This window comes from Lycorma delicatula, chromosome 4, assembly GCF_047948215.1.
Source record: "Lycorma delicatula isolate Av1 chromosome 4, ASM4794821v1, whole genome shotgun sequence".
In the NCBI taxonomy this organism is placed as follows: domain Eukaryota; kingdom Metazoa; phylum Arthropoda; class Insecta; order Hemiptera; family Fulgoridae; genus Lycorma; species Lycorma delicatula.
Genome location: NC_134458.1, coordinates 18,995,096 through 19,012,515, shown reverse-complemented (window position 1 = coordinate 19,012,515; position 17,420 = coordinate 18,995,096). Strand labels below are relative to the sequence as shown.

General features: G+C 31.3%; 1 protein-coding gene across 4 annotated transcripts in view; it reads left to right on the top strand.

Moving 5' to 3' along the window:
* The window catches only part of Nipped-B (Nipped-B cohesin loading factor), a 127,423-nt gene that overhangs the window by 76,623 nt on the left and 33,380 nt on the right, over positions 1 to 17,420 (top strand). For all 4 annotated transcript variants that reach the window (XM_075362437.1, XM_075362439.1, XM_075362440.1 and 1 more), the window contains exons 16-21: positions 11,627 to 11,916; positions 12,081 to 12,326; positions 12,869 to 13,168; positions 14,059 to 14,313; positions 15,058 to 15,292; positions 17,082 to 17,129. In XM_075362437.1, coding sequence (XP_075218552.1) covers positions 11,627 to 11,916; positions 12,081 to 12,326; positions 12,869 to 13,168; positions 14,059 to 14,313; positions 15,058 to 15,292; positions 17,082 to 17,129 — 1,374 coding nt within the window. The remainder of the gene's footprint in view (positions 1 to 11,626; positions 11,917 to 12,080; positions 12,327 to 12,868; positions 13,169 to 14,058; positions 14,314 to 15,057; positions 15,293 to 17,081; positions 17,130 to 17,420) is intronic.

Sequence of the window (17,420 nt, the reverse complement as noted above, 5' to 3'; positions counted from 1 at the left end):
CAACACAAAATTCTCATCATGGGTCTGTAGGAAATAAGAAATATCGACCAGAACACCATGGAATTGCAAGGATACAGGCTCTACAAAAGTATACCTGGGAAGAGAGTGATGAAAATTGTCCTAAAGTTTGGAACAGGCTTTTTAGTCAGTCTCAAAATAATAAATTCTATGCAAGAATTCAAATAACAATCCTCTATTCCCCTAAGAATAAAAAGATAAGACCATAAAGAGACACTAAAGTCAATAGAAGAAGAATTCAGTAAAACACAGTTGAGAGACTACTACAAAACTTTGAGAAATTAGCTCCGAAAATATGAACCCCAACCCTACTAATGAAGAATGAAAACGGTAAACTGGCCCATAACAATAAAGACAACTTGGAAATCCTAGCTAAATATTTCTATAAATTCCTAAATTGCGACGAACTGACAGAATTCCTAATCTTCAACAACAATACACCTGTAACACACTACCAGAAAACATCAACCCTCCCACAATAAAAGAAGTCTACCAAGTACTGGGTGACATGAAGAATTGCAAAGCAGCAGGAGAAGATCAGACTTTTGTATAGATCTGGAAACATGCAGGAAGATCAGCAAAAGTTGTTCAACAGCTTGTTAACATCTGGTTCAAAGAACTACCAGAACACTGGATGACAGCTCTCATCCATCCACTTCACAAAAAAGGGGACAAAACAGACCCTAACAATTACAGGGGAATCTCACTCCTAGACCAACATACAAAATTCTTTCAAGAATCATCCTCACAAGGATCAATCCACAACTCGAGAAAGAACTAGAATACTAGAGAGGTTTCAGACCCTGGAGGAGCTCCCCAGACCAGATCATGAGTCTCACGCTAATAATGGATTACAACAGGAAAAGAAACACAGACATGGTGATAACATGTGTAGATTTCAAGAAAGCTTATGAATGCATTCACGGAGAATCCCTACTAAAAATTCTAAGCCACCATGGACTACATGCCAAATTAATAAACAAAATAAAACTGACCCTCACAAACACTAAGTCAAAGAGAGAATTTAAAGGCGAGCTGTCGGAACCATTTGAGATCAAAACAGGGCTGCACCAAGGCAATGGGTTCTCACCGCTATTATTCAGCTGTGCTCTAGAAATGGTAATGAGGGAATAGCTCAAAAAATGCCCCTCAAAAGTAAAAATTGGCCGAAAAATCAAAACAAACTTTCTTGGTTTCACTGATGACTTTGCACTGCTAGCAAATGACATCTACGAAGCTAAATCACAGATAGAACTTCAAAACATTGCAAATAAAATCTGCCTGAAAATATCATTCAAAAAGACAGAAATTTTTCCCCAGAAACCAACACGATTAAAAGAAGTAAACATAAACTGTAATAAAATCAGAATAGTAACCCAATGTAAATACCTCAGAGAAATAGTAAGTGAAAAAACCTCAATCCAAATAAGAAGAAACAAACTAGCTAAAGCTCAAAAATTATCATGGTGCATTTACAATAAAAAATGCCTATTAATACACGCAAAAATAAGACACTACATCACAGTTATAAAACCAGAAGCCATTTATGCAACAGAAACATTCTTCCACCTGAATGAACAGTCAAAGACATTCAGGCTCCAGAAAGATGGTTAGCGATGGATTGTGCCCAACAAAGTCGTGCACAAAGAGTTAGAAAACCCATCACTGATACTGTGCATAAGAGGAGACTAGGATTTTTTGGATATATCATAAGGATGCAAGATTCAGGGCTTCTGAAACAGGTGGTGCAGTATACTCTTGACTCGAAAAACACCAAGACAGAATGCAGATGAATCAGAGAAATAACAGAGGATCTGAAGGAAATTGGCCGTACACCAGTAAATACCATGGATAAGATAAAATTAAACAAGAAAATCAAGAACAAAAACACTTGCTTCACATTCACAAGAAAAAACTCACAACATAACATTTTCAACACTAGAAGGGGCATAAAGATCGGAACATATGAATACGTACTGGGAGAACCATAAGGCCTAAACAGTCCAAGTGGCTTGGATAATGGACTGACTAAAGTGATCAATCATATGTGCTCATAAAAGATAATAATATTTTGTGTGTGTGTATGTGCAGTTTGATACTTTATAAATGATTGTTTTATTGAATTGTACATTTATGTAATGTTTAACGCATTCAGTGCTGCCATGTAGTGGGAAAACTTATCAGAAATCCAACATGTTTTCTTTCTTATTTTACTTTACTTTCAAACTAAGCGGCCAGTTGGCACATTGGTCGCAGCCGACCAGCTCTTGTCACTGCCATCTACATTCTGTTTCTTTAGTATAATACTGCATTTATTTACATCACAGTTTGTTTATGTTACTGCAAGTATATCATCATTATAAAGGAACATTTATCAATGTTACTCAAGTAACTTATGTGATTTATATCAACAAAGACTCAACACACTCGTTCATACTGATAAAACTAATTTTAAATTAAATAATGATAAATTTAGTAATAATGACTATTGCTTACAATTAAACAAAATTGTAATTTTGTCTACTGCTGTATGTAATGTAGATGTTGTTTTTGGTCATTCTCATTTGTGTAGTCTTGTTAGACTCAAGCAGTCAATTAAACTTTTTCTCATACAAGTTTGCTCGCAAATTAGGACTTCAACTCTATAAAAAAGATTTGGCTATTTCAGACATAAATAATGCGTTAGTCAAATCTGATTATAGTGTAGTACTTACATTGCATTCATTATACAAAAACTTTTCATTCAAAGTGCATTGTGATGTTTTACCAGACATAACTAATAACCTTCCATTACATACATTTGAAACTTATCTTAATCTACCTCAAAATCTATTCTTTGCAGATCCCAAATTTAATATATCAAACAATATTGATATTTTAATCGGAGCCCGATTGTATTTAAATCTTATTTTCCCTTGTAAACTTATTCAAGATATCCTATTATTCAAGAGACTAAGCTAGGATATATTCTTAGCGGTTGTTGTCCTGCTAAATTTAAACATAAGAATGCTGGTACGTCCCTTTTTACAAGTAACAGTAACTTAGATCATTCAACTATACTTGATTCTGATGTTTCAGTTAATGAAACTTCTACATGTGAAACACCCTTCCAACTTCATACCACTAGGAACAATCAAGGCAGATTTATCGTCTAAATACCACGTAAATCTGATAAACTCTGTAGGTGATTCATTAACATTAAAAATAAGTTCTTATTTCTGGAACAAAGATTATGCAACAATTCTAATCTTATAGGGGAATATTCCACCTTTATGCAAGACTACTTAAGATTAGGTCATATGTCATTACTTAATTCTGACAATTTATTAACTAATGATTCAGATATATATTACTTACCTTACCACCCAATATTTAAGCCCACAAGTCTAACTACTAAAATGCAAGTACACTTCAATGGCTTAGCTATAACCTCTTGGTTTATCTCTTAATGATATACTATTAGTTGGGCCTGTTGTCCAACTGGATTTATTCTCAATAATACTTTCATTTAGACTCCATTTTTTTTTTTTTTTTGTCTTCAGTCATTTGACTGGTTTGATGCAGCTCTCCAAGATTCCCTATCTAGTGCTAGTCGTTTCATTTCAGTATACCCTCTACATCCTAGATCCCCAACAATTTGTTTTACATACTCCAAAAGTGGCCTGCCTACACAATTTTTCCCTTCTACCTGTCCTTCCAATATTAAAGCGACTATTCCAGGATGCCTTAGTATGTGGCCTATAAGTCTGTCTCTTCTTTTAACTATATTTTTCCAAACGCTTCTTTCTTCATCTATTTGCCGCAATACCTCTTCATTTGTCACTTTATCCACCCATCTGATTTTTAACATTCTCCTATAGCACCACATTTCAAAAGCTTCTAATCTTTTCTTCTCAGATACTCGGATTGTCCAAGTTTCACTTCCATTAAAAAGCGACACTCCAAACATACACTTTCAAAAATCTTTTCCTGAGATTTAAATTAATTTTTGATGTAAACAAATTATATTTCTTACTGAAGGCTCGTTTAGCTTGTGCTATTCGGCATTTTATATCGCTCCTGCTTCGTCCATCTTTAGTAATTTTACTTCCCAAATAACAAAATTCTTCTACCTCCATAATCTTTTCTCCTCCTATTTTCACATTCAGCGGTCCATCTTTGTTATTTCTACTACATTTCATTACTTTTGTTTTGTTCTTGTTTATTTTCATGCGATAGTTCTTGCGTAGGACTTCATCTATGCCGTTCATTGTTTCTTCTAAATCCTTTTTACTCTCGGCTAGAATTACTATATCATCAGCAAATCGTAGCATCTTTATCATTTCACCTTGTAATGTTACTCCGAATAATTGTTCTTTAACATCATTAACTGCTAGTTCCATGTAAACATTAAAAAGTAACGGAGATAGGGAACATCCTTGTCGGACTCCCTTTCTTATTAGGGCTTCTTTCTTATGTTCTTCAATTGTTATTGTTGCTGTTTGGTTCTTGTACATGTTAGCAATTGTTCTTCTATCTCTGTATTTGAACCCTAATTTTTTTAAAATGCTGAACATTTTATTCCAATCTACGTTATCGAAAGCCTTTTCTAGGTCTATAAACGCCAAGTATGTTGGTTTGTTTTTCTTTAATCTTCCTTCTACTATTAATCTGAGGCCTAAAATTGCTTCCCTTGTCCCTATACTTTTCCTGAAACCAAATTGGTCTTCTCCTAACACTTCTTCCACTCTCCTCTCAATTCTTCTGTATAAAATTCTAGTTAAGATTTTTGATGCATGACTAGTTAAACTAATTGTTCTATATTCTTCACATTTATCTGCCCCTGCTTTCTTTGGTATCATAACTATAACACTTTTTTTGAAGTCTGACGGAAATTCCCCTTTTTCATAAATATTACACACCAGTTTGTATAATCTATCAATCGCTTCCTCACCTGCACTGCGCAGTAATTCTACAGGTATTCCGTCTATTCCAGGAGCCTTTCTGCCATTTAAATCTTTTAATGCTCTCTTAAATTCAGATCTCAGTATTGTTTCTCCCATTTCATCCTCCTCAACTTCCTCTTCTTCCTCTATAAAACCATTTTCTAATTCATTTCCTCCGTATAACTCTTCAATATATTCCACCCATCTATCGACTTTACCTTTCGTATTATATATTGGTGTACCATCTTTGTTTAACACATTATTAGATTTTAATTTATGTACCCCAAAATTTTCCTTAACTTTCCTGTATGCTCCGTCTATTTTACCAATGTTCATTTCTCTTTCCACTTCTGAACACTTTTCTTTAATCCACTCTTCTTTCGCCAGTTTGCACTTCCTATTTATAGCATTTCTTAATTGCCGATAGTTCCTTTTACTTTCTTCATCATTAGCATTCTTATATTTTCTACGTTCATCCATCAGCTGCAATATATCGTCTGAAACCCAAGGTTTTCTACCAGTTCTCTTTATTCCGCCTAAGTTTGCTTCTGCTGATTTAAGAATTTCCTTTTTAACATTCTCCCATTCTTCTTCTACATTTTCTACCTTATCTTTTTTACTCAGACCTCTTGCGATGTCCTCCTCAAAAATCTTCTTTACCTCCTCTTCCTCAAGCTTCTCTAAATTCCACCGATTCATCTGACAACTTTTCTTCAGGTTTTTAAACCCCAATCTACATTTCATTATCACCAAATTATGGTCGCTATCAATGTCTGCTCCAGGGTAAGTTTTGCAGTCAACGAGTTGATTTCTAAATCTTTGCTTAACCATGATATAATCTATCTGATACCTTGCAGTATCGCCTGGCTTTTTCCAAGTGTATATTCTTCTATTATGATTTTTAAATTGGGTGTTGGCAATTACTAAATTATACTTCGTGCAAAACTCTATAAGTCGGTCCCCTCTTTCATTCCTTCTGCCCAGCCCGTATTCACCCACTATATTTCCTTCCTTGCCTTTTCCAATGCTTGCATTCCAATCTCCAACTATTATTAAATTTTCATCTCCTTTTACGTGTTTAATTGCTTCATCAATCTCTTCGTATAGACACTCTACCTCATCATCATCATGGGCGCTTGTAGGCATATAAACGTTAACAATTGTTGTCGGTTTAGGTTTTGATTTTATCCTTATTACAAAGATTCTATCGCTATGCGTTTTGAAATACTCCACTCTCCTCCCTATCTTCTTGTTCATCACGAAACCTACTCCTGCCTGCCCATTATTTGACGCTGAGTTAATTACTCTAAAATCACCTGACCAAAAGTCGCCGTCCTCTTCCCACCGAACCTCACTAATTCCTACTATATCCACATTCACCCTATCCATTTCCCTTTTTAAATTTTCTAGCCTACCAACCTTTTTTAAGCTTCTAACATTCCACGCTCCGACTCGTAGAATGTTATTTTTTAATTTTCTGGTGACCCCTTCCTTAGTAGTCCCCACCCGGAGATCCGAACGGGGGACTATTTTACCTCCGGAATATTTTACCAAGGAAGGCGCCTCCATTATTGCTATGTGAAAATGCAGAGAGCCACATTTTCTTGGAAAAAAAGCAGCTGTAGTTTTCCATTGCTTTCAGCTGCGCAGTACTCAGAGGACTGAGTGATGTTGATACGGCCGTTTAAGTCATTGTGACTCACGCCCCTAACAACTACTGAAAGAGCTGCTGCCCTCTTTCAGGAATCATTCCTTAGTCTGGCTCTCAACAGATACCTCTCCGATATGGTTGCACCTTCAGTCCAGCTACTCTGTATCCCTGAGCACTCAAGCCCCCTCACCAACGGCAAGGTCTCATGATTCATAGAGGAGGTGACTCCATAACTATGTCATTATATATGACATAGCAAAAATGTATCCTCAAATACTAGTTAGACCTTATGACACTAATTTACAACACATTTTGTGGGTGAATCTCCAGATCAACAACTACAACATTTTGCAATTCAGACTATAACATATGGAACCACTTCTGCTCTATAGTTAGTCGCTACCTGTCTAATCCAAATATCAAATGAAAACCAAAGAAATCTCCCATTAGCATGTAATGCTATTAGAAATGATTTTTATGTTGATGATTTTATTTCGGGCTCTGACCATCTAGATGAAGCTATCCAATTAAAAACTGATGTTTCTAATTTACTCCAGCGTTATGATTTTCCATTTCATCAATGGTTCTCTAACAATCATAATATTGCTACTCCTGAGCATAATTGTTCTATTCTTTTAGCCCCGGAACATGAGTTACGTACTTAGGCATTTTGTGGAACAATTCTACAGACACATCATTTCAAATTACTCAACTATTGATACTAAAAGAATTGTTCTCTCTATTATTGCAGGAGTATTTGACTCATTAGGTCTTATTGGTCCTATTGTTTTCTCTTATAAATGTTTTATGCAATCTTTATGGCAACTTAAAATTAATTGGGATGATAAATTATCTACAACAGTATTATCTCAGTGGTATAAGTTACACAGTCAGTTTTACTTAATTCAATTAATTAAGATAAGTCATCCAATTAAATTCAACAATGGCGCTGAGATTAACTCAATCCATGTGTATTTGGATTGAGTTAATTTTCAGACGCTTCCATAAAGGATTATGGCTGTTGTATCTACATTTAAACTTTATTTTCTAATCAAACACTTTCATGTAACTTACTTTGTTCCAAATCAAAACTTGCTCCTTTAAAGCAAATAACACTACCAAGGCTTGAATTATTTGGTTGTTTATTACTCTCACGTTTATTAGTGAAGGTAATAAATGCTCTGAATGTACATTTGTATTCAGATTCAACAATAGCGTTGTCCTGGATTCATGGACATCTGTCTGCTTGGAAGGTATTATTAGTAATAGAATTACTGAAATTCAAAGAGATACCTCAAATGCTTAATAAACTTTGAAGAATTGTATACAGTTTTAACACAGGTTGAAGCCTGTCTTAATTCTCGTTCCAGTTTTACTGTTTCTACAGATCATAGGGACCCAGAACCACTATCGCCTGGATATTTTCTTATTGGTTGTCCACTTATGTCTTTACCTGAACTAGATTATAAAGAAATTCAAATTAACCGCGTAGGTTGTTGGCATTTACACCAGAAATTCATCCAATCCATTTGGAAACGATGGTCTAAGGACTATCTTCATTATCTCCAGCTGAGAAATTAATGGCATTTTCCTTTGTGTAATCTGTCTATTGGAGACTTAGTATTAATCTGTAAGGAGAACTGCTCATCAATGCAAAGGAAATTCAGAATTATCACTAAGGTTTATCCAGGTCCTGACCAATTAGTTCAAGTCATTGATTTAAAGACTGCTGATTGTCAGCTCTGAAGAACTGTGCATAAGTTGTGTTTGTGCCAGTGTCTGATAATTAATTGAATATTATTTATTTTAAATTTTTAAAAAATACTTCACATGTTACTAATTTAGATTATTGTTAAAATAATTTTGTTAATTAATATTATACTTATTATTGTAATTTATTTATTATATTTTATTAATGTGCTTTAAATTGTGATTTATATTATGCTCATAAATGTTACATATTATTAATGTAATATTCTGTATATTTATATCTTGCTCATATGCTCTTCTAACATCCTGCTCTACAGACTAATTATTATACTACATTTACATTACATTTATGAGTACTTATACTTAGTTATATACTACATTTACAAATAGTTATATACTACATTTACAAATACACACACACACAACACACATTGTATATATGTTAGATGCGATAAGTCATCATTATTTACACTTTCTATCCAATGGCACCATGGTTATTCGAACCATTGGACACATCTTCTACTGCATCACGAACAACATATTTAAAGAAATCCTAATCGCTGTAAGATAATAGGCACAAGTTAGATATGATGATAAGTCATCATTGTTTACACTTGAAATCCAATGCGACCATGGTTATTCGGACCGTAGGACACATCTTCTCCTGCATCATGAACAACTCATTTAAACAAATCCTAGACACTATAGATTATAGGTACAAGTGTGCAAGAATATATATATATATTATTTGAGTATATTATTACAAAGTTATTAATATTCTGAGCATTATGATTGTTCTTTTATTCTTATTGTGTTACTATAATTATGCATTCTTATGATCACTATTATGTATTATATTGATAAAAAAAAGTAAAATACATGTATACAATTGTATTATAACAATATACTTGTTTATCTTGTATTACTGAATATTATTAATGATATTTATATTAGTATAACATTTATGTACCTTATATTATATTATGTACCTTATTGATGTTCTCATGTTATTATAAAAAAAGAACTTTTTTTTATGGACAGTATGTTCAGATTCATGTGTTTTCTTCATACTATTGATAAATGTCAACATATCCTGTCATTTTCTTATTTTTTAATAATGAACCAGCTGAGCTTAAGTATTATTAAGCATTTAATGACTTACGACTTCACTTTCTTTATGATGTTAACTAAGTAAATTAAAATATATACTTCTGCTAGCTAGAACCTTTAATATTTTATAAATGTCTTAATTTAATATAATGTCTAACTAATTTAATGTAATTTAAAATATAAATAAAGGAAGTGTAAATTATCCATTGTTTATTTATCTGGCAATTACTTAGTTATGCTATTACCACAACAAACGTATTACACCGCGGCTGGAAATTGCTCTACAAGCACAACTGAAGCACCTGTGGAATAGAACTGCTGGAAATGTGCTAATACACCAGGCACACAGGTGGCACTGTTGGCCTGTAAGATGGCTAGATGGCGAACACCTCATATCATCCTTGCTGCTGAACACATTAATATTTTATATTTCAGATGTTTTTTTTATTTAGTGTTGGTTTCATTCACTAATTAGTTTCTTAGAAGAAAGCTGATGGGCCAGATTTTTGCTTCCCATTTCTTTAATGAAATGCCTAGATTATTTCTGTCATACAGCAATATGTAGTTTCTATCATTAAATACTAATCATTATGGGTATATCGGTACACAAAAAATTAGTTGCAGTAGTTGAGGTTGCAAAAACTAAAAACTTAAAATATAATTTGAAAAATGGTTGTAAATTCATGTAGACTTAGTACATTTTTATTCATATAAAAATTCTACTGTTCTTTTTTTATTTAATTTTGTCTTTTTATAGCAACAACTTCATTTGATTGTATTAAATGCTGAGATAACCTGTTAAAGATTACAGTTCAAGAATATTGCATCAGGTGATTTTCATCCTTTAGGCTCCTTGATTGACGATTGCTAACTTGTTTTGTACAACTGATTATAAGTTCTATATCAGGAAATTATTATATGATTACATTTATACATGTGTTTCATTTTAATCACCCCAGGCGATTTTCTCGTAAATTGCACGCAATACAAAAAATTACCTAAACAATAGTTACTCAGGTTGGAGGGGAGGACACCTCATGATGACCTTCAACGTGACTGCTATTTCAAGGTTAACACAAATTTTTTCAAGTGGAATCATTTATTTTTTATCCCACCAATGAAAAGAGCAGAAAATTTTACATTGAAATATGTGGTCACACATATAACCTTGGACCTCTTTTGAAGATCATACAATTAACCAACAGAGATAGTGTTATACGAGGTACATGTTTTTGAAGGTCATACAATATTCCTAAAATATTTATATTCCAGGGCATTTATCTCACAAACTATGGGAAAGAGCATAAAAATGACTACATTATTGTATAACACTGCCTGATAGTTAACCATATGACCTTCAAAAAAAAGGTCCAAGGTGACATGTGTAACCATATATTTCAGTGTAAAATTTTCTGCTCTTTTCATTAGTGGGGTCAAAAATAACTCATTCCATTTAAAAAGATTTTGTTAACCGTAAAATAAGTCCAAGTCGAAAGTCAAATCCAAGGTCACCATGAGGTGTCCTCTTTCAATCTGAGTAACTTTTGTTTAGGTAATTTTTTTATATTATGTGTAGTTTGCAAGAAAATCACCTGGGGCCAATTAAAATGAAACACCTATATAATAGGTAATATTTTTTTATATATATATATATATATATATATCAGTTAGTAAACGGTTTTATCCTCTCCATTGCTACAGTCAACTGTTAGTATAGCCTAGATAGTACTAGATCTAGAGTTTAAGGATATGTGACTGTTGTTGAAATAATTGCTGCATTCATTATTTTTAGTCTTTTTCCTTTCTTTTTTGAAAGTATTTATAGTGAGTTGAAGGAACCTATACTACAAAAAAAAATTTTAAATACAAATATTTGAAATGAAATATGAGTTACACTTTAGCCTTTAAAGTTCAAAGTTTTAAAAATGTATCATTACCCATTTTTAGTCAGACTAATGAAAATATAATGATAATTGCTTAATAGAGAAAAAGATATATTAAGCTGACAATTTTACTATTAAAAATAAAGAAGTCTGTATTATTGCTTTTGTTGAATAAATAAAAATAAAAAAATGTTTGTTTGTGTCATGCTTATTCAAAACATCAGTTATGTGGCTGTTTATACCATAAACGTCTTTTATAACATTTTTTCATGGGGGTTAAAGATCTTGACATATTTTAACAACTATTATTGTTTTCTTTCTGCTTTTAGAATCTAGTGAAGAAGAATCATCATCATCATTATCTGAAGAAGAGGAAGAAGACGATAAAAAGAAAAATGTAAATAACAGTGACGATCCTTTAGAACAGTTTAGGATAAATGAAGCCAGAAAGAAATTTCTTCTTAGCAAAATTCGTCCTTTTCAAGATACTGTATCGAATGATGGAGTAAAAACACAAACACTGCAAACATACATAGATTATGATAGTGCTGAACTTGTTGCACGTTACTTAGCTTCAAAAAGGCCATTTTCACAAAGCTTTAACACCTATCTAAAGCATGTAAGTATCCTTTTCTTTTTGTTCAAATGTTTAGACTATTTTATAAAGAGTGATGTATTTTCAACTTGAGAAGTAGCCATTTTTATCTTCACAATTGTAGTAAAAATTTTGATGCTAGTAAACTTATTTAATTTAGCATGTAAAATAAGTTCTGTTTGTTTCAGATATTGAAAGTGTTGACAGAATCATCAGTACTTATTAGGACAAAAGCAATGAAATGTTTGACAATGATTGTAGAGGTTGATCCTGGTGTTCTTGGATTAAAAGATATGCAGCTCGGAGTCAGTCATTCATTTTTAGATCATTCAACATCAGTCAGAGAAGCTGCTGTTGATTTAGTAGGAAAGTTTGTTCTAAGTCGCCCAGAACTGATTAGCAAGTATTATGATATGCTGTCGGCTAGAATACTGGTAAATCTTCTCAATTTACTGAATTAAAAAGTATTTTGATGCTTTCATTTTTATTAGTTGTTATTAATTAGTATTTGTATATCCTTAAGTTTTAGTTTCAAAAAATCTGATTTTTATTAAAAACTATTACTGTTTGATAATATTTGTTTAAACTAATAATTTCATTAATGTTTTCTCTTAAAATTGTTCTTTTCCAGATCTTTTAAACTTCTAATATTCTATACTTCACCCTTTGTTTCACTTTTTCATGAAAATTTATAAGACTTTTAAGGGTTTAAAGCATTGCTTTTTATGATAAAAGAACATTTACTTTTTCTTGATTATTATTATTAATGTTTAAAGTCATTGTATTCTTTTTTAATTATAAAAAAAATATCTGTGGCATGTATATCCTCGCTATTACAGAAATTGTGTATTGCATCCCCAGTGAAAGTATAAGATTTAGTCCTGAAATTCCTTTGCATTAACTTCAGTTCACAGTAATTTTATTTTTATTTTTATGAAGTATATTGTGTAACAATACATTTTCATTTCTGTTTCAGGACACTGGTGTGAGTGTAAGAAAAAGAGTGATAAAAATTTTAAAGGATATCTGTATAGAATGCCCAGACTTTCCAAAAATTCCTGAAATATGTGTGAAAATGATCAGAAGAGTTAATGATGAAGACGGTATCCGTAAGCTGGTTATGGAAGTATTCCAAAATATGTGGTTTACACCAGTAAGAGAGAAACCATCTGTTGATACTGAAGTTCTGATTAGAAAGGTGATGAATATAACTGATGTTGTTGCCGCTTCAAGAGATATGCCTGGATTAGAGTGGTTTGAGCAACTTTTGCTAAGTGTTAGTATGAGTACAATTCTTTGAATTGTTTTTATTATTCTTTGAAAAATTTTTATATTTTTGTGTAATAGTTTTATGATTTGTTTTCTTCATTATTTTATATAACTTTATTGACTAGTCCTTTTCAGAGAAGGTAACCCTGTCACACAGTACTTAATTTTGTTATTGTAAGATGTTTATTGTTAACATGTCTTCTGTCAATTTTAAAGGTTATATAACATTTGACAGCTACCTACTATGTATAATTAAAACCTTCCTGTACAGAAATGTTTTTTTTGTGTTTTCTCGTTCAGATAATCTGGTGTTATATTTATTTATTCACTTTCTGTGAAAAAAAATTGCTTTATAGTTCAGAAAATTTGTGCTTGCATCTGATATTGTCCCATCATACATAAAATTATATGGTATGCTACAAGCCTACTGCGTGGCAACTATGCAAGATGCATCTGATATATTGTTTTTGAGGTTACTTTTCAGGAAGGTTTTTCTTGCCAGATTTCTAGAGACTTTTCATCGGATCCCACATCATCAACTGTTCATTGATAAATCAGGGATGTTATTGATAAATTCATTAATAATTCAATTTTTTATATGTGCATCCAGACTTATGAATTGTATATTATACAATTCTGTTTATTGTAAATCTTGTTAAGTATCATTTGAAGTTTTATGGGAGTCAGTTTTACATTAGGTAAATGATAATTCAATTCTATCATGGAAGATTTTGCAAAAAGTAAATTAAAAAAAAAAAATTGGCACTTGCAACATGTTTTTTTACCGTTCCTTTTGAACTGTTTATTATTAATTACTTTTACTGAAATTTCTTTTATGCTGATCTGTTTATGTTACTTTTTATGTTCTACATATAATGATATTTTTCTCTGTTCCAGTTATTCAAGCCGAAAGAAGATAAAGAAGATTCTAGATTGGTACTTTCAGAACCACCTAAAGCTCTTCTGACAGCTTGCAAACAGATAGTTGACTGCTTGATAGAAAATGTTATTAGGTTAGACGGTAGGGGCAGCGGTTCATCTCAGCGTCTTGTTGCGTGCATGGTCACTTTATTTTTGTTTGCCAAAATACGTCCTCAACTGTTGGTTGATCACGCAATAACTCTTCAGCCTTATTTGAGTCTGAAGTGCCAGGTTATAATACACTTATTTTCATTCACTTATATTATATAACTTTAGTGTGCATTCCCTTAACATTTTTATATTATTTTAGATGAAAATTACAACTGCAAACATTTGGGATGTGTGACTCTCTAACAATGACTGGATTCATGCAGAGAAATGTTATGTAATATTTATGTTTTAGGGAACATTGGTATAATTAATAATAAAATAAATTTAACAAATTACCAATATGTAATTAACTTTTTCTGTAGATTTTCTTCCTTGTTTTATATGCATTTAAGTAACCCATAATTTTCTGTTGATTAGCATGTTTGAATCTTAGGTTTATCTGTTACCTGCAGGTTTTAACTTACCTATTTTACCTTACAGGTTATCTGTTATACCATTTTTTTGTAAGAGTTGTTAATGATTTATTGTATTTTTTTTTCTTTTGTGTGTGTGGGTTGAGATAGAGTGCAGGCAAGAAGTTTAATATTGTAAATGCTTGAAATAAACTCCATAAGAATAGGTTCAAATTTTTGGTAGTTAGGACAATAAAAGGTTGAAAATTGGTATTAAAGATAGATGATTTTAGGAAATTATTTTTACAGATTCAATAAAGATTGTGCTAATCAGAATGATTCTGAAATTCCCTGTCTTAATCTTGGATTCAGGTTACTGTAATTTTGTTCTAATATTGGTATTTGTTAACAGTGAAGTTTATTCTGTTTTTTTTTTCTCAAATTAATTTTTTTTTTTTTTTTTTTTTTTTAGACACAAGGAGATTATCAAATAATAAGTTATGTCGCAAGAATATTAGAGCTGGTGGTCCCTTTGATAGAGCATCCAAGTGATACATTCTTAGCTCGTTTAGAAGAGGATTCTGTAAAATTAATAGTATTACAGGATATACCTGTTATACTCAGTTGTGTTTCATGTTTAGGATCTGTTGTCAATAATGTCACTAGAAACTTCAAGCTTATAAGAGACTGTCTTAAAAAATATCACGGTAATCTATCTTAATTTTTTTTCATATGTACATATAAGGATATTATTTATTTTCTTGATGTTTGGTAATGTTTCTTTAATGAAATAAAATGTTTCAAGATTAAAAAATTTAGTAGAGAAAACTAGAAATTGTATATAATTTATTAAGTACTGCATGATTAATTAACTTCTTGAATGGAGTCAGATGGACTAGTAATGCAGTTGTTATATTTGAATTATTTAAATGTATTTAGATCAACTCTTTATTTCAATAATGTAAAATGTTAAATGATTTATATCTGTTACTTCATCCAGTTTACTAGTTTAGTTTACTTAAAAAAAAAGTTTGTTATGGACTATAACTATGTAGTCTTAAAAAAAACTGTATATTCTTAACTTAAATTTATATATTGAGAAATTGTGTAATTTTAATTAAGAAATGCCTAATTACTGGTGTGGGATCTTACTTGCAATTTTAAACTTTTTCTTGAAATTTATTTCAGAATGACTTATATTATTTCTTGTACAGTTATTACTTAATTTTTTAATATGTTCTTTTGTGTTTCTCATCCAGTTAATTCTGGATTGGAGTACAGATCATCAACCTCCATCTTCAGTATTCAGTGTCCTTGTACATTTTGTCATCGAAAATCATACCTAAACCGTATCTCCTCTTAACTATATCTTCAACTACTTACCTACTCTTTAGTCATTTTTTACCATTTCTAAATGGTAAAACACTTTTATTTACCCTCAGTTTTGAATATAATATTTTCACTGCATAATTAATTCTACTGTCATAGTTTTTGAAATTTTGTTGGGAAAATTAAGTTTAAGAGAGAATATTGAAATTTTTATGAGTTATTCATTACTATGAATATTATTGAAAATTATTAATTAAAATCAATAAAGCCACCCATTTAAGACAGAAATTTATTGAACTTTGAAATATCTATTCCAGTAAATATATTTATATGGTCAAAGTGTCTAGCTATACATTAAATAATAATTTCTTACATTGTGATAATTTAAATAACATTTTAAGATATAAAAAAATCACATTCCATAAAAAATGTTAACCTACCACATGGGTTTTGTTAATTTATCCCAATAAAAGAACAGCAGAACTTTTAAAAGTATTTAAAATCCTATTAACTCACTGAAATCCTCCTGCTAGATGTAGCTTGTAACTTCAGTCCTGATATTTTAATACCGAAAGTATTTGAATAATCTCGCCCATCCCCAGAAGTTTGTGTTTGATTTTTACATTGTTTTTCCCCAATCTTCTTTTTGGCTTATCCCACTCATAAGCTGGTCCTTCTTTCTTTTATGTAATATAATGTCATTAACAAATAGTCAAAAGCTTTCATTTCTCTTTGATTACAATTCCTCTTTTAACATATTTGTAAACTTTGATCATCACACCAATGAGTAAAGAATAAACTTTTCCCTCTCATGCCAATTTAACGTCAAGACTTTATTAAAATATCTTTTGATTATTTTTTGTGCACAGTTTTCACTCTTCCTGTGCAGCAACTAAATAATTGTAATCAGTTCTTTCTTAAAATATTAAATTTTCTAAGCTCCTCACCTTTTTTCCTAACATTATTATCATCTGCTTTTTGTTACATCAATAAATATCGTATTCCTTCTATTTATTAGCTTTCCATTCAAATGTCCTTTAACCTCCATCGTATTTTCATACATATTTTAACACTGTTAATACATAAGTTAACACTGAAGTGTATTAATTTCATTTAATTAAGTGGTTATAGTTAGTACACAAATAATTATTGATTTTTGTTTTTCAGGTTTTCTTCTGAATTATCGAACTTATTTAGAAACTGGGAAGCTATCACGTAAGCAGTCAATTTTATATATTATATTGAGTTTATGTATGGATATAGATAATATGATAGTGCCTCGTGTATAAAAATTATAACAGTTAAAAAAAGATATTACTTAGAGGAACAGTGGGGCGGGTGTCAATCTATGAGAATATTTAAACTAAAAACAAAAATTCCTCTTCACAATTGTCTCAGCTTGGGATCTAGTAAGCATATTAAGTCACTGTCCCATTTTACAGCAGATTATTACTTACTTTCAAAGCACAGCAACATTTTTTTATAAAAGTATTAATTATATGTTGT